The 17,856-nt window shown below is 46.3% G+C and overlaps 1 protein-coding gene and 2 pseudogenes across 1 annotated transcript; 2 read left to right on the top strand and 1 right to left on the bottom strand.

Annotated features, from left to right (window-relative positions):
* The first annotated feature begins 6,732 nt into the window (after positions 1 to 6,732).
* On the top strand, positions 6,733 to 8,399 carry LOC131479627 (parafibromin-like). Its single transcript, XM_058660980.1, has one exon. The coding sequence runs from the start codon at positions 6,733 to 6,735 to the stop codon at positions 8,326 to 8,328; it is 1,596 nt and encodes a 531-aa protein (XP_058516963.1). The 3' UTR covers positions 8,329 to 8,399.
* Positions 8,400 to 10,074: 1,675 nt separating this feature from the next.
* Positions 10,075 to 10,688, top strand: LOC131478290 (protein FAM50A-like; annotated as a pseudogene).
* Positions 10,689 to 14,482: 3,794 nt separating this feature from the next.
* On the bottom strand, positions 14,483 to 17,060 carry LOC131478292 (pre-mRNA-splicing factor SYF1-like; annotated as a pseudogene).
* Positions 17,061 to 17,856: the final 796 nt, after the last annotated feature.

Below are 17,856 nucleotides of genomic sequence, written 5' to 3' on the forward strand. Positions count from 1 at the left end.
ATGGCATACAGGTGCTATATGCACAAAACTGCTACTTTCTATGGACTCTCTTGTGCTGCCTCTGTACGCTATCAAAATTAAGCCAAGCCCTCAGCATACCACTGTGTGAAGGAGGCCAACTTTCAGATAACATTTTCTTGCTATTGCAGAAAAGGCAGCGATTCCATCAGGAGCTAGGCTTTTCCTGGTGTAGCACTTGTTTCCTGTTAATACATCTTCCATGCTATTCTCTGGGGGTTCTTGCAGTGCTCAATCTACATAGAAAGAAGAATGTTATTTATGGACTGTGGTCACAGTCAAAGTGTACTGAGAGTATTGCTGATATCTGTTAGTCAAGCAATTCCTCTCCACACCAGGTATCTTCAGATACCATTCAGAATGCCAGAAAAGAGAAGTCTTCACTGCAGACACTACAACTTTGAACTTACCTTCTTGAGGCTCTATGTCAACAGGAATGTACAGATGAATTTCTAGTAGGCTGCATGGTGACAGGATCCAAGAGGACATCATCAAAAGCACTTCCATCCCTTCAACCTGTTACTGAGTTATTGCACTCAACCTTATTGCTAGGTTAACTTACAATTCAAACAAAGATGTTGCAGTATTATTACATTAAAAGTGAGAAAGAACATGAATAGGGCTAATGTGGTCCACTTGAGTATGTCCTCATATCCTTGATCCATTGCAGCTTGCCCCATGAGCAGACGCCATTGTCTGAACACCTTGTGCAAACATAATTTTCATGGACTTCAGATGAAGATTTTGTTCTCACCCATGAAGTATGGAGACACAGGCCAGCTGTCCTTAGCCAAAGCGAATGTATGGGTAGCTCAGGAGGAGTATCAGTTGTGACTCCTAGATCACCTTCAATGAGAGGAGACACCATTTGGTTTCTTGTTTTACTTGAAGTGAAGGCAAGTAAGATGTGGATTTCCATGCTTCATGGGCCTCAGAACAGACTGCGCTGACATGGGACAACTCTAGACACCACTAGAATTTCATAAGTTTCCGTGTGCCATTTTCAACCAATATTTCAGTATAGTTGGGCTATTAAGGTAGCCCTATGTGAGGTTCCCTATTTGGCGTTGTGGCCAATTAGACATCATTTATCTTGCCAAATTGCTCATATAACCCTAGTCCCTTCCTATGCAACATTTCTTTCCTTTGAAGTTAGGCCCACACTAAGGTCCAATTCTTCTTGTGGCTTCCTATAGTTCTCTACTTAGTTTTCCTCAGATGCCTTTTCTCCCTTCTCTAAATTCTAGAACAGTTAACTAGTCCCCTATTTTTTTAAGGATTTATTCATTTTATTACAGCCAGATATACACAGAGGAGGAGAGACAGAGAGGTAGCTCTTCTGTCCAATGATTCACCCCCCAGGTGAGCCACAATGGGCCGGTACACACCAATCCGAAGCCAGGAACCTGGAACCTCTTCCGGGTCTCCCACGTGGGTGCAGGGCCCCAAGGCCCTGGGCTGTCCTCGACTGCTTTCCCAGGCCACAAGCAGGGAGCTGGATGGGAAGTGGAGCTGCCGGGATTAGAACTGGGGCCCATATGGGATCCTGGGGCTTTGAAGGTGAGGACTTTAGCCACTAGGCCACGCCGCTGGACTCATAGTTCCCTAATTTGCAGACACACCAACCATATGGAATCTGAAGCACCTGTTAAAGGCTGAGCTCAAGAATTACCTTGTCAGGGGGTACTTCTAAATGCTTAGAGTTTTTCCAGGCAATTCATAGTCAAGGATGAGTGTCTTGCCAGAGGGTAGGCAGGTCTGACTTATTTCATACAACAACTTTACCTCATCTTGATTGGATGGGCTTCTTTCACTCCTTGAATTTTACTCACCACCCTATTTTTCCTTGTGACTCATTTGTAACCCCAATTCATGTCTTCACCTGTGCTATCACACAACACTGACTTCTGTTCTCTTGATCTAGGATTAACTCATGAGGCTGTTGCATATAGCTATCTACTAGGTGGTTGTATGCTAACTTGCAACATGATGACTGCCATTTGAACATTGTGACATTCCCCTGATAGTCTGCTACAAGTTACTACTTAAGGGTGCCTACCATTTAGCTCAACTATTTAACAGAAGTCCAAACATAGTGGCTAACCTCTCTGAACAATGCTTCTTTAATTAAGACCCTATATTCATAGATATCAAATGGGGAAATTAGTTGATAAGGCAACATGGGCATGAAATTCTATGATGGTCTTGCCATGACTCTCTACAAGTCTGTTACAGAAACAACCTTTATACTCCATTTTAAGTCATGTATTCTTTGACAAATTCTCAGCCTCCACATTGTGTTACAGAAGAACAGCTTCCTAAAATCTTTGGTGATATTCCAACACGTCGTCACCATTAGGAACCTTCAACAAGAAAGGCTAAACATAGTACCATTGGCTAAGATTAAAGGACAATTCTTTGGCTTGCCAATAGAAGTCAAATACACAAACTCCAAGTACAAAGGCTGAAGAGGTTATGTTTTACCAACAGCAGCTTTCCATTTCTTTACTTTCCATACAGCTATTCTCAGTGTTGTACGGTGTCACCTGCCCCCAGTCACACTTTGGACTCAGGTTTCTAAGATTCTTTTTTCATGACCTGGTCTACAACAGTTTTTCTAGAATCATCTCTGGAAATCAGGTTAGCAACTTCTATGAGAACCCTCTTTGGCTTTAGTGGCTTGTCCACTCCCCTTGTCTACTTATTCAGTTAATTTCTGTAGGTAGGCAAATAGGATACAAGATAAACTATTGCCATCTAGACCCATGGCTGGGAATGACCAAGGAGAAATGTAGAAAAGATTGCTGGAATTTCCCCCCTATAAAAGCAAAGGTGTTTGATTAGAGAGTGGAGGAATCACCTGACATCCTCAAGCTAGAAGCCTGGTGTATTTTTACTATGTGATATTTTCATGAGATATTTCTCACCAACAGGGATCTCACTGAGGATTCAAATGGGAAATGAGGAAGTCAAGTTATCCCTGTTTGCAGATGACACAATTGTATCTATGGGAGAACCAAAAGACCCAGACTTTGGAGCTCATGTCTTTTACAAGGGGGGTAGAATACAAAGATCCACGAAGAGAAATTGATGGGCTTAGTATGCACAAACAACCTATGGCTGAGAACAAACTTGTAATAATAGTCCCATGGAGAATCAAGATGGCAGAATAAGGTAAGGACACATTAAAACAGATGGAGAAACATTTAATCAGCATGAAACAGAGAGGTCACATTCCAGGAAATAGGACAGGACAGAACAACGGCAGAGAGGTACCTGGAGACTGACAGACACAGGAAAGCAGCTAAAACAATGATGTTGTGTTGCAGGAACTGATACTCCAGCAGCATTCATCTAACAGCAATCTGAGCTCCACCAGCAGCAGGAACTCCACCAGCAACCAGGTGGAAAGGGACTTTCACTGGGAGCTTGGGAGATGAACCCAGAGAACTGTCTGTCATGCTGGTCTGTTTGATTTGACCAGGAGCAGAGATAGAACAGCAGATCCCAGATAGGCAGTGTGAGAACAGGGTGGATTTCGCAGCCCAATCATCCCCCTAGAGCCGAATTGCATGCCATTTTTATTAAGAAGTCAAAGGCAAGGGAAAGTACTGAGCATATGCTGAGCTGGGTGTGAACTCATTTCTGAGATATTGAACTGCAGCAATGCAACATTTTACACGTTCCACCCGAGATAGGTCTGGCTAGTCCTCAGACTTGACAGCCAGCATATCAAGAACTCTAACAGTGGCACATCAGATGCTATTTTTCACACTGTGGCAATAGCTTTAGGACTGCAGGGGACAACAGTGAACTGCACATGTGCTGAGCTTGCAAGACCTCATTGAGGTCTGTGGATTGCACCGGTCCCGCAGAAAAATAATGCCGACTGTGGCATTGCCTGTGTCAATATAGGTCCGAGTAGCACCCAGTGCTAATGGCCAACAAGATCCGGCAAGATCTGCACCATCAAAAACCTAGCTATATAGCACACCTTGTGTCTCTCTAATCCTGGGACCTGCTCCAAAGGGAAGTGGGAGAAAGGCTGCAGAGTCGACAGTGCAATCTCAGCATGATATCACAGGACATGGAGATTGGTGGGCCAGAAGCTGGGGCTATAGAGTTCACGGTGGAAATCTAACATAAGAACCCAGACCTGGAACTTGCTGGAGAGATTGGCACAACTGACTACAAGCAAAGAGCTCTGTACCAACTGCAATAAGTAAAATTGAACTGTAGACCTGTGGGTGACATGGCTTAGAAACCTGCACCAAGGAGAAGAATCCGATAACTAGAAGTACAATGACCAAGAACAAAAAAAGACACAAAGGCAACATCAATATTCCTGAAGACTCCCCTGCAAAGGAGCAAAACCCTATTCCAACCTCAAAGTTAACTGAGGAAGACATTGAGAAAATGTGGGACACAGAATTTGGAAAACTTAATATAAAACTTCTGATAAACAATGAGAAGCACAAAGAAGAGTTCAAAGAATTTAAGGAATATGTTACACAAGAAATAGCAGCAATAAAGCAAATCAAGGCTGATACATAAGAAATTAAGAACACAGCAGAGCAAAGTAAAAGTACAGTGGATAGTCTCCAAAATAGAAGGAAGCAAGCAGAAGAAAGAATCTTAGGATTGGAAGATATTTCTTGTCACCAGTGGGAAGCAAACAAAAAAATGAAACAGAGAGGGATCAGGCCAAAAAAAGTATTCAAGAAGTAAAAAACACTATTAAGAGTCCTAATATAAGAGTTATGGGAATCCCAAAAGGTGCAGAAAAAGAAACTGGTTTTACAAATGTATTTAATGAAATAAGGGAAAATTTCCCTAATCTGGAGAAAGAACAGGGAAACAACATCCAAGAGGGGCACAGAACTCCCAACAGGCTTGAACAAAAGCGATCCTCACCAACACACATGATCATCAAGCTCCCTTCAATAAAACATAAGAAAAAGATACTTATATGTGCACGTGAAAATAATCAAGTGACATACAAAGGAATTCCAATTAAACTCACAGAAGACGTCTCACAGGAAACTCCACAGTCAAGAAGAAAATGGAGTGACATATTCCAGATTTTAGAAGAAAAAAATTGTCGGACCAGGATAAAATATCTAGCAAAACCTTCTTTTGTTTTTGAAAATGAAATAAAATTCTTCCACGGTAAATAAAATTTAAAACAAATTTCTTCTTCCAAATCTGCCCTACAAATGATACTTCAAGACACTCTCTTGACCGAGAAGAGGAATAGACCCAACAAAACCAGAAGACTATAAATCAATGAACAAACCATTTATAAAATGACAGGACAAAATTACCACTCATATTAATCCAGAATATAAATGGCTTAAGCTCAATCCAACATCATAGAATAGTCAACTGGATTAAAAATCAAAACCAAATTTTTTGTTGTCAAGAAGAGACACATTTCACCAACAAAAATCAGCAAAAACAATATCGCATGGCTTTTGATGTTTTCTGTTAGTTTCATCTCTTCAAAATATTTCTGATAAAATTATTCAATGACTCACAGATCATGCAGAAAAATCATTTTCTTCAACAAGGACTTTGATTTATTTACATTTCTTCAAACCTTAGCCATTCACCAGCATGTTATGTAATTCCACAGAACTGTTAATTTCTTTTCATTTCCTGAAGTAGATTTTGTTTTGCGGCTTTTCAGTTAAGGGAATATAGAGCAGTTATGCATTGGAGACAGTCGTATATAGTAACATGTGGTTTGAGTTCATGGCATTGCAAATTTCTATTTTTTTATCATCGATTTTCTATTGTGACTTTATTTAAGCAGATGTACAGCAACTGAAATGAACACTAATATATCCGGATGTGAGGTTATAATGTAGTATGCATATTTACTTCCAGAAAAAGATGGATTAACTATGAAAAGGGCTCATTGTATTTTGACAAGGGGATGTTGGACTCTCAACAATTGTCAATGCCCATAATGATGGACATTAGACAGTGCATGAAGAACTATACTTTAATAATGGTGTAGGAAAACTTGGGAGGGGGAGAAGGGGAACTGCAGGAGGCAATAAAGGTAATTCCAGAGGTTTAGCAAACAGTGCTTAGAAGGATAATAGTAGTAATAAATAAAACCTGAAAAAGAACAGTCTCATTCAAGACAGGGAGTACCACCTTAGATACATCGGAATAAAACCTAAACAAGGATGTGGAAGACCCAAGAATTATTCAACGTTTAAAGAGACACTAAAAGATGGAGACATGTACCATGTTCCAGGATCAGTAGAATCAAGACGGGAACATGGCCCTGTTACCAGAAGTCATACACAGATTGAATGTGATCCCACTCAATATCCACTAACTCTTGGCGTGGATGTGGGAAGAAAAGTATTCTACACTCTGCACTGCTGAGAGTGGAGTTAGGGTAAGTGCAGCTGTGGGAAATCACCCCAGGTCTCTTGCCTGCTACCTAGGGGGTGTGACCTAGAGCTTATCTGCCCTGAGGCATACCTTCCATCCCTGTAGAGGGACTGTGACCTCTGACATGATTGGAAGGTCAACGGGATTAGGCGTGCCTTTTAGCCAATCAAAGTGTCCTTATTGGGTGGAGGGACTACCTGAAAACGCCCTCCTACCCTCCCTTTGTGTAAGCCTTTATAAACCTTGAGCTTGTGCTGGATAGACAGGACATTTCTGACCAACGGTGAGGGCGAGCTGGGGAAGATGGCGGACGTTCTCAGCGTCTTGAGACAGTACACCATCCAAAAGAAGGAGATCGTGGTCAAGGGGGACGAAGTCATCTTTGGGGAGTTCTCCTGGCCAAAGAACGTCAAGACCAACTATGTGGTGTGGGCGGCTGAGAAGAAAGACCAGCCGAGGGAGTACTACACGCTGGAATGCATCCTGTTCCTGCTGAGAAACGTGCACCTTTCTCATCCCGTTTATGTCCGCCGTGCAGCTGCTGAAAATATTCCTGTGGTTAAAAGACCGGACCGCAAAGATCTGCTTGGCTATCTCAACGGGGAAGCATCAACGTGCGCAAGTATTGACAGAAGCCTCCCCCTGGAGCTAGGTCTTCAGCGATCTGCTCGAGTCAAAAGAGCTGCAGATGAAGTTCTAGCAGAAGCCAAGAAACCGCGCCTTGAGAATGAAGAATGCATACGTCTGGATAGAGAGAGACTGGCTGCTCGTTTGGAGGGCCATAAGGAAGAGGTCGTACAGACTGAGCGGATTAGGTCTTTGTCTGAAGACATGACGGTGGAAAAAATTGCTGCAATCAAAGCCAAAATTATGGCTAAGAAACGAGCTACTATCAAGACCGACCTGAATGATGCTCTCACTGCCCTTAAGCCGAGGAGCTTTGTAGATGCTGAGGTAGATGTGACCCGAGAGATTGTCAGCAGGGAGAGAATGTGGAGGACACGCAACACGATCTTACAGAGCACAGGAAAGACTTTTGCAAAGGATATTTTTGCAATTCTGCAGTCTGTGGAGGACCGAGAAGAAGGGCGGGCACCTGAATGCCGGCGACCAGCTCCAAATGCAGCCCCAGTGGATCCCACAGTGCGTTTGAAACAGCCTATCCTGGCCGCATACGACAGATACGATCAGGAGAGGTTCAAAGGAAAAGAAACGGAAGGCTTCAAAATCGACACTAGGGGCACCTACCACGGTATGCCACTGAAACTGTTAACGGAGGGTGCATCTGCCCACAAGACTCAGACACCTGCAGCACAGCCAGTACCAAGACCGCTTTCACAAGCAAGACCTCCCACGAATCAGAAGAAAGCTTCTCAAACTCCCATCATCATAATTCCTGCAGCTACCACGTCTTTGATAACCATGCTCAATGTAGAAGACCTTCTACAGGATTTCAAATTTGTCTCATCCGATGAAAAGAAGAAGCAGGGTTGTCAACGAGAACATGAAACTCTAATACAGAGAAGGAAAGAGCAAATGCAACCAGGTGGCACTGTAAGTAGTGTCACAGTACCTTACAAAGTACTAGATCAGCCCCTTAAACTTATGCCTCAAGATTGGGACCGGGTTGTGGCAGTGTTTGTGCAAGGTCCCGCTTGGCAGTTCAAAGGGTGGCCGTGGCTTTTGCCTGATGGATCACCAGTTGACATATTTGCCAGAATCAAAGCCTTCCATCTCAAGTATGAAGAAACTCGTCTAGATCCAAATGTTCAGAAATGGGACGTGACAGTGCTAGAACTCAGCCACCATAAGCGGCATTTGGATAGACTAATTTTCTTGAGGTTCTGGGACACACTGGATAGATACATGGTGAGCCATAAATCTCACTTGAGATTCTGAATTACTTGGTTCCCTCTTTTCTGGAAATCTGGATTCAGAAACACGGATATACGTTGCTGCAAAGACTGAGACTCAAGCTTTATGAATTTATCTGGAATCTGACCAATGAAGACGCTCACACATCGATCTTGCTATAGACTTTGTTTGATGCTTTGTGCTTCAAAGGGATGCTGCTTCTCATCCAGAGAAGCAAACTTTTGGCTTCCAGATATTTTGTAAATATTAGCCTTCTAGTCTGTAGTTGAAATTGCATATTTTGATAGAAGTGTTTTTTTTTTTTTTTCTCATTGGCTATATTAGCATCACTTAAGAGTTGTTTCTTTAGAAAGTAGAAGCCGGAATATAAAGGTTGTATACTTAGAGATTGCAATAAAGCTTTCAAAACCATCTTGCTTCTGATGTCTTTTATTATTTTTCTTCAAAGAGTAGCTATCTGAGTGGAGCCAAGTCTCCGATGTGTTTCTCCTTTTTTTTTTTTTTTTTAATTTGAAAGGCGGATATACAACGGGGTGAAGAGACAGAGAGGAAGATCTTCTGTCCATTGATTCACTCCCCAAGCTGCCCCAATGGCCGGAGCTAAGCTGAGTCGAAACCAGGAGACTGGAGCCTCTCCCAGGTCTCCCATGCGGGTGCAAGGTCCCAAAGCTTTGGGCCATCCTTGACTGCTTTCCCAGGCCACGGGCAGGGAGCTGGATGGGAAGTGGGGCGGCTGGGACATGATCCGGCGCCCATATGGGGTTCCAGCTCGTGCAAGGTGAGGACATTAGCCACTTCTGATTTCTTATTTCTCTGTTATTCTGTTAATGAAAATACTATAAAATCAATGGTGTATTTCCAAAAGCAAGCAAAGGAATGTGACTTGTTGTTGTTTTGGTTGTTGCTTTTTCCTGTAAATGGTGAAATGGTTAAGGACTATATTCTGCAAGAGTTTTGTGTAAAATCACTTGTTTTTTTCTTTCTTCTTCTTCTTTTTTTTGATGATTTTTACACAGTTTATTAGGGCACAAAGGCTCAAGGGCTACAGGAAAGTGGGCAAGACTATTGTTTCCTCTCCACATTTTTTTTTCCTGTATCTGGGGTAAAGGAGGAGGTAAAGGGAGAGGCCCCTACCCAGTCTTTCACCCATCCCAGGTCCCTGATGTGGGGCATGCTCCGAGGGTCCTGCTCAAGTGGTTTGGATAGTTCAACAGTTGTGAATTGCTGCCAGTCTCGCCATTGCAAGCACGATGAGGTCGCTGAAGAATCCTCTGATTGACATAGTCCATCTCAGAGTCTCCGTTTGCCCTGTTTTTCAGGGATTACCTGAAAATGCCCTCCTACCCTCCCTTTCTGTAAGCCTTTATAAGCCTTGAACTTGTGCTGAATGGACGGGACATTCCTCACGAGCTGGTCTCTGGTGGTTCACGATCGGTGACCTTGGAGCCTGTTGGCAGACTTAAACCCCAAGATGTAGCAACTATGGGAATCCATATTCAGAGTTGGACAAGTCAACATTGATCTACCACATGACCTGACTGTCCCACTCCTGGGCTTATATCCAAATGAAGTCAAATTTGCATGCCACAAAGCAACTTATATGTCTGTATTTGTAGTCCAGCCCCTGCTGCTGTTGTTGGCGAAGGAGGTAGCGAGAGCTGCTGCTGTTGCTGCGTGGCGGGCGCAGCGGCAGGGGAGCCATCACCGTGGTCAGCAGGAACTCTACAGGCACTGCGGAGACCAGCCCGGGTTGCTGTCACTACCGCCGCCATGGCTCAGTACAAGGGCACTGCAAGCGAGGCAGGCTGTGCCATGCACCTGATGAAGACGCGAGAGAAGCAGCGTAAGCAAATGGAACAGATGAAGCAGCGGACAGCAGCGGAAAACATAAAATCCAAGGGTGACAAGAAGTTCTATACACACTACGATGCCATGGAGGTAGAGCTCAAGTCCAGCGCCGTGAGGAGCGATCCAAGCAGCTACAGCTGAAGCTGGACAAGCTGCGGGAGAAGGAGCACAAGGAGGCCAAGCGGAAGATCTCTGGTCTGTCCTTCACTCTGGAGCAAGAGCAGGGAGTCATATATGAGGAGGAGCCGAAAATGGAACGGGTCACCACAAAGAGGAGGAAGTTAGGGAAGAATCCAGAGGTGCATATGAGCTTCTTGCCTGACCGAGAGCGTGAGGAACAGGAGAACCGGCTCCAGGAAGAGTTGCGACAGGAGTGGGAAGCCAAGCAGGCAAAGTTCTAGAGTGAGGAGATTGAAATCACTTTCGGTTCCTGGGATGGCTCTGGGCACCGGCACACAGTCAAGATGAAGAAGGGCGACACGATGCAGCAGTTGCTGCAGAGAGCCATTAAGCTCCCACCTGGAGGAGCTCGCTAGAGGATGCTGAGGCAAATCCACATCATAAAGCCATATTAGAATCTCATGTTTTAGGTAAAATCCATTTAAAGTGTATCTAAATTTGCTAGGAGAAAACCCAAGAGGTTGGCGCGGGTGATTGGTGATGAAAAAGTGGCTCCGTGGTTAATAGGCCCAATTCTAACCAAGGAAGCTGGACTAATACACAGAGAAATGAAAGTGATCCCTAGTTTCTCTCATGTCAGAAATCCAATGGAATAGCTCTCATAGAAGATCGTCACCTTCTACATAAGGGATGAGTCAGATCCCCAAAATGACACCTGTGTCCCAAATTGTCATTTCAGAGCACAGGAGCTGCTCATTTGTGGAGTCAAATCTGTGCAACACCTACAAGAGGAGCAAGTGGAAGTCAGAGGAACCTGGATTCACATAACCTCTTGCTGGGATGAACAGAAATCCTCTGAGTCTCATTCTCAATTTCCGGATGAAAATATCATGTAACACTTCGGGAATGAAGCCTAACAACATTTTCCGATTAGCTCCACTTAACTCAAGGTCATTGCTAGGCTTGATGACTTGCTGGAACAAGGGATCATCCTTCTGTTTGTAACACTCCCTAGCCTGCTCAAAAACAGCCATAGCCTTTGGTGTTTCAGCCCTGGTCCTCCACTGGCATCCAGTGGTGAGAAATGGGAAGATAGAAATACCAGCTCAAGTCCAGCAGCACAAGAAACCCAAGCACTGACCCAGGAAGGTGGACCTCAGGCAGGTTGCATGACTCCCAAGAGAGCCCACAGTGAGGAGTGGAAGAAATGTGACTGCAAGCCCACTGTCAGCTGAAATATGCAGAGATGGCGGTTTCCAATTCTAAGCAGGAAGATAGTGCCATTCATGATCAGCTGCCAGGGGCAAGCTGTCTTCTCTTAGGTATCATGTTAAACAAGGCACCAAATCAGGGCCAAGGATTCATTCAAGTGGAACCCACTATTTTATAATCCAATTAGCATTTCCAAAGGTCTTGACAACAAGTGGCAGGTTTGTTCACTGAGCCTCCTTTCTGAAGCCCTGAGCCCCAGGTCTGTGTCCTTCCATTTGCTTTATTTGCATGGTCTAAGCTTTCTGTCTCCCACCTCCTGCAAAGTAAAAATGATTACACAGACTTGCTTGCTTTCCACAAAGGAGATAATCCAGGTCTAGCGGTCACTCCCTCCTGACAGAGAATGACAGGTGTCCCTGAGAAACAATCACAGTGGCCAGAGAGACAGAGAGCTTTATTTTGCTTCACCTTTTGCCTGGCACTGGATATCACAGTATATGATAATGTTACAATGTACAGACTTCCTTTCTAGGAGCAATCTGAAAGAATTTCATCTTAGGGCCCACATTGTGGCTTATCAAGCTAATCCTTAGCCTGCAGTGCCAGCATCCTACAGGGGTACCACATAGGACACCTGAAAGCAGCTCCTGGCCCCTGATTCTAATTGGCTCAGCTCTGACCTTACAGCCATTTGGAGAGTACACCAGCAATTGGAGGGACCCCTGCCCCCTCTCTTTCTTGCCTCTCTCTGTATATCTGCCTCCCTCTCAAATAAGAATGATTAAAAATGTTTAAAAAGAATTCTTTTTTGGAAATATCCAGGAAAAAAATTACATAAAAACCACCTCCCCAAATTCACAAAACTATCACATACTGACAATTTCCATTGAAGTCAATGAGAGTCAAAAACACCCACTGCAATGTGGGTGTAAATTGAGGTTTACAGGATTCACTAAACCACAGTTCTTCTCACCTGGGGTCAAGTCTTTAATGCTATGTTTTCCCTGCTTATCAACAGCACCATTTGTACAAGCCTCATTTATGTTCCCTTTGACTACCCAGTACTGCCCTAGTATTAATGAAAGAGAATATTTGCTTTTCTAAGCACAGTGTGAAGAGATTTGGTAATAAATGCTGACTCCCTTGGGAGCTCAACCTGGGCTCACTAAGCTGAATAGATGGTGCACACACCCAGGTGCAGAGCAAGTGAGTCACCAGCAGGTGGCATGGGTTGGATCCATTTTCTAGATGGTCAGTGATTCCTGGTAATTCCACTTTCAACTCCCAGTGACTGACTGGAAGAGGTCTCCAAGTGCCGTTTAAGCCCCTCTGGTCACGATCAGAAGAATAAGGAAGATACTTTTTTCTAGCAAAAGCTAAACTTCTAAGGAATATTAAAATTGCAGAAGTCTCCTCTTTTTTTGCCCTTTCCATTGTCCTCTGTGTGCTCTGGCTGCAGACTCTTGGGTCCCTTAGAAACAGAACTGCTACCTCGCTGTGGCCTCTAACAAGATGATTCTGCCATCTTAAAGGGAACAGCTTGTGTAACTTTGGGAAAAACATGGCAAGCCTCTGGGGTTGGTTTTCTGACAGCACTAAAGTCAACATAATGAAATAACAAATGCTACTTTCTGTCCTGCTTTGCAATGTGCATGCAGTACCTGCTGCTAAGGCAAGAAGGGATCCTGACTGGTCCTGCCCATTTTTTAAAAATGTTGATGACCTTTATATAGTTGACTATGGCTCAAAGGGTCAAGGGCTACAGGAAAGTGGATAAGGCTCTTGTTTCCACATTTCTTTCTTCCTTCTTGTATCTGGGGAAAGGGGAGAGACAAAGGGAGAAGCCACACCAACTGTCCCTGATGTGAGCCATTCTCTGAGAACACTGCTCAAGTTGTTTCAATAGTTTGACTGTTCTGAATTGCTGCCAATTTTGCCATTCCAAGCACGGTGAAATCTCTTACACTGTCAGGCAGAGTCCACGTTAGCACCTCCACTTGCTCAGATTTTCGCTACCAACACTTGGCTGGAGTAATTGATCCAGTTGTTCTATCCTCTGCTCTAGTAGCAGGTGTTATAAGTAGGCTCCAATGTACTATCATATCCTTCATGTCCACCTGCATTTGCTGTCCACTTCTGTGTCTGAGCCTCTGAAGAGGCTCAGCTTTACTCCATGGTCAGACCATGGAATGTGCAAATCTCATCCTGGTTGGGGTTCTGAGTTCAGTTTGATTGGGGTGAACCCCAAGAAAACTTTGTTTGAGATGATTCCAGACCAGATTCTTGTGTGAGCTTGCCAGTACAGGGTCTGGCACAGATCATTGCCTGAATCAGCCTCTACATATGCCGGTGGTTGCAATTTCTAGGTCAGTTTTATTTCCAGCCCTGCCTTCTACACAAACCAATGGATTTTGGTGCCAAGCCCGATCCTGTCCACCACACGTTTGGCCCTCACACAACCCAGTGGGAGCTACAGCCTCTTCAGAGCAATCGGCAGTAACCCCCACCAAGCCAGAACCCTCTGACATGTTTCCCGTGCTTGCCAGTATGTGCAGCAGACTGGTCCAGTGTGTCCTGCATCCCATTCAGTTCTCACATGTCAATGGGCATTGAAGCCTAGTTCAACTCTGGTGCCATTTGGTGTGTAGGCCACATAAAACCAGGATTTGCTCCCCTCTGTGTCAGCCGTGGTCATGGCCAGTGCCCCAAGCATTGAGTCTAACCTGGTACTTCCAGCAGCTGCCATGCAGATGGAAGCTCCCTCCACCCAAGCCCCATGCCCCGCCCATTTTTGAGATGGAAATACTGCCAAGAAAGTGAATCCAAGATAAGCATTTGTGTCACTATGTGACACTGGAAAAGGTTATTTTATTCATACAAGCACTCATTTGTTCAATTAAGAGAAAGGGAAGAGGCTCCCACATACTGATTCAGTGCACAAGGGCCCACAAGTGGCAGGCATGGCCTGGGTTGAATGTGGAACCGGACCTCCATCCAGTCAGTGGGGACACAAGTACTTGAGCCAGCTCTGCTGCCTCCTAGGCAGATTTGTGGTGTAGTTTTCCTTCAGGCTCCTGAACATGACCACTGGGACACTCTGCTGCCACAGCAGCACCTCACAGGGCTCCAGGTCCATCTCTTCATCTTCACCCAGCTGGATCTCCTCAGGGTTGTCCTGCTGGGCTGTCTCGGCCAGCTCCTCACAGGCAGCATTGCTCCTCCCAAACAAGATCTTGCTCTGGGATCGCTGGGACTTGTCCTGTTTAGCCTGGGCTACCAGCTGCCTGGCCCTCTGTTCCAGCAGCCTCATGTCATCCACACCACTCTACCCCGGGGCCAGGTCAGACATGGTGCCTGTAGCACTGCCCAACACCTTGAGCATGTGGAAGGCCATGAAGTTGATCTGTGTATTGTAGATGGCCTCCACACTGCGGTGGACCTGCAGCATCTTGTGGATCATGTCCTCATTGCCGTGACATGCCTCGAACTCCTTCCAAGTCTTCCAGAAGGCACTGGTCAACCTTGGGTCACAGATTTGCGAGCAGAAGCTGTAGATGGAGTGGGCCTGGTCAATCTCCCTGAGCTTGCACTCCATCTCCGTGAACTGCAGGCACATCTCCGGGACATGCTTGTCTGACAGCACCTTGATGGCCTTCTGGTAGATGCTGCAGGTACTCATGAACCTGTAGATCTCAGCCGCCCTCTTGATGTAGAGTTGGAGCATGTTGTGCAGGCTCAACAGCGAGGGTTGCGTGCTCATACATGGCCATGGCGTGCAAGGCCAGGCCCCACTCCTCCTCCAGCTGTGCATACAACAAGTAGAGTCTTGCAGTATTTGGAGGGCAGCCATCCAGCACCTGTTCAAAGAGGTCCCAGGTCTGCTCCAGCTTACTGCCCCCTTACCGAGTGATGAATTTGGCCAGGTAGGCGCTCCAGATATCGGACATGTTGGGCCACTCAAACAGTGAGATGCCATGCTCATAAGCCTTGAAGCTGTCCTCAAAGTACTTATGCTCCTCCAGGAACACGGCATAGCGGATAACCGTGAGGGGCATGGCGATTCTCAGGTCCAGAATGCTGTCATACACTGCCTTGGTGGACTGGAAGGTGCTCAGGCTCTCCTCCAGGTCGACGAGCATTGATCATAGCTTCAGGGACTAGTACACGCATCTCTGCAGGGTCTCTGAGCTGTTGAAGTAGTCAGCCGGGGGGGCAGGCAGTGCTGTGGCCTTCCTCAGCAGCCTCAGCGCCGCCTTCTAGTTCTTGTGCACAGCTCCAGCTCCCCACACTGGTCCCGCCCACTGGCCAGGTTGTCCACCTGCTTGAAGTTCACCTTCATGGCCTTCTCCAGGATTACACGGGCATTGTCCAGCTACCCACTGTCTTCATAAAACTTGGCAAATGCAACCTACAACGTGTAGGCCTTGCCCATGGCCTAGAAGGGGTCCACTGTCTGCACGGCCTCCATGTATGTCTTGATGATCTCACCAGGATGGCCTTCATGCAGAGCCACGCGTTTATGCCACTCTTATACTTTATGCATGTTCTGGTGGATCAGAATGCTGTTGGGTAGCAGGGGCTGCCAGTCGATGAGCTGTTCAAAGCGGGCCAGGGGCAGCTCCAGGTGCATGTCCTCATCCTCCTTCTCATACCCCAGTTCCGAGGCTGCCTCCATCTTGGCAGAGATCAAGCTCTCCTCAAACTGGGCGTAGCTGTCAAAAACCTGTGTGAAGTTTCTCACAGTCATCACAGTCTGGATGGCCTCCTCGTACACTTTCCAAGCCTTCTCAAAGTGGCCGCTGCGGCTGTAGTAGCCAGCAAGTACTAGAGCTTGAGCTTGCCCAGGTGGTTGGTGAAGCAGGTGAGGCCCCAGCGGATGATGGCTTCCATGTAGAGGGAATGCACCTTGTTAGGCTTCTGCAACATGAGGTCACACAGCTCGAACCACAGCTGGTACCTGGACTTGCCGGCCTTGGACACAAAGTGTTCATCATTGACCACGGTGGCCAGGCACTGTGCCTCCTCGTCCAGCCGATCACTGCCCTTGAGGTAGTCAATATATTCCTCAGCGTTCTCGGGTCTCACCTTGAAGAAGCACCTGTAGACTCGCATGGCTGTCTCAGGCAGAGGGTGTGAGCCCAGGAAACACAGGTACAGGGGCCAGAGGCGGCAGTGCTGTGTGATGCACAGGGCCGGCAGGGTGTGTTTGAAGGTGTGGTGTGTGTGATGCAGCCCTGGTCCATCAGGAGCTGGCAGTAATCCAGCCACAGTGGGGGCATCTTGTGCATGAATACTAAGACCCTCTCGTGACAGTTGTTGACATCCTCATAGGCGGGGTCTGTCACACAGCGGTGCTTCACCTGGGCACTCCACTCCTTTAGGTAATGTGACCAGAGCTTGTAGCTGCCAGGCAGGACATTGAGCGCCGGCTCATACAGCTGGTTGAGCCTGGGTTTGGCGACCCCGCGTTTGAACTTGATGTAGCAGAGCCAGGATTTGATGCAGTACTTGTTTTGTGTGATCTCCTTTTCAAAGGGAAGATCCTCATCTGATGCGGATTTCCCCAGTTGCTGCATCTTGGGATTTTAAGTCCGCCAACAGGTCCCGAGGTCACTGGTCCTGATGCAATGGTGTTCTTCTATTGAAGAACCACCAGAGAAAAGCTGGTGAGGATTGTCCTGTCTATTCAGCACACGTTCAAGGTTTATAAAGGCTGATGGGAAGGGAGGGTAGGAGGGTGTTTTCAGGTAGTCCCTTCACCCAATAATGTCACTGTGATTGGCTAAAAGGCACACCTAATCCTCTTGAACAAACAATCCTGTCAGAGGTCACAATTCCTATCAGGGTTGGAAGTTACAGTTTACCTGCAGAAGCGCACACTCAGGTTGTTGGGCAGATGGCAGTGCAGGACGGCTCTGCAGGGCAGCATCGTGCTGGCTGCTTCTTCCTCCTCAGCCACGAGTCGCTGACCCAGGTGGTCTGGGTGGCCATGTACGGAGGCTGGACTAGACTGTACAGCGCACGCACTGCACAATGGGCTTCTGCTGCATGCTGCATTTGCCTGGGATGCCGCAGCACAGGAGACCATGCAGGCCTGAATTCTTCCGGGAACACCTATGGGAGTGGTTCTGTTGTGTCCAAAATGGCTTTTCAGGCAGTTTCCTGAGCTGGTGAAGACTGCTTTCGATAGGAATCAGTGAATGACCTTGATGGGGAGAGCTGTGTTTTTCAGATGGGACAGGTGAGGGCTGGGGAGGGGAAGGCACAGGCAGAGGGCATGACACCTGCGGGGAGTCAGTCCCGTGGGGAGTTGGTGCATCAGAGATGAACACGCTTTGCTTTCCCATTCAGAGGAGCCAAGTGCTGAGCCTG

Source organism: Ochotona princeps, chromosome 2 (genome assembly GCF_030435755.1).
Source record: "Ochotona princeps isolate mOchPri1 chromosome 2, mOchPri1.hap1, whole genome shotgun sequence".
Classification (NCBI taxonomy): domain Eukaryota; kingdom Metazoa; phylum Chordata; class Mammalia; order Lagomorpha; family Ochotonidae; genus Ochotona; species Ochotona princeps.

Coding starts and splice junctions, on each gene's coding strand:
- LOC131479627 (XM_058660980.1), top strand. CDS start 6,733: ATGGCGGACGTTCTCAGCGTCTTGAGACAGTACACCATCCAAAAGAAG.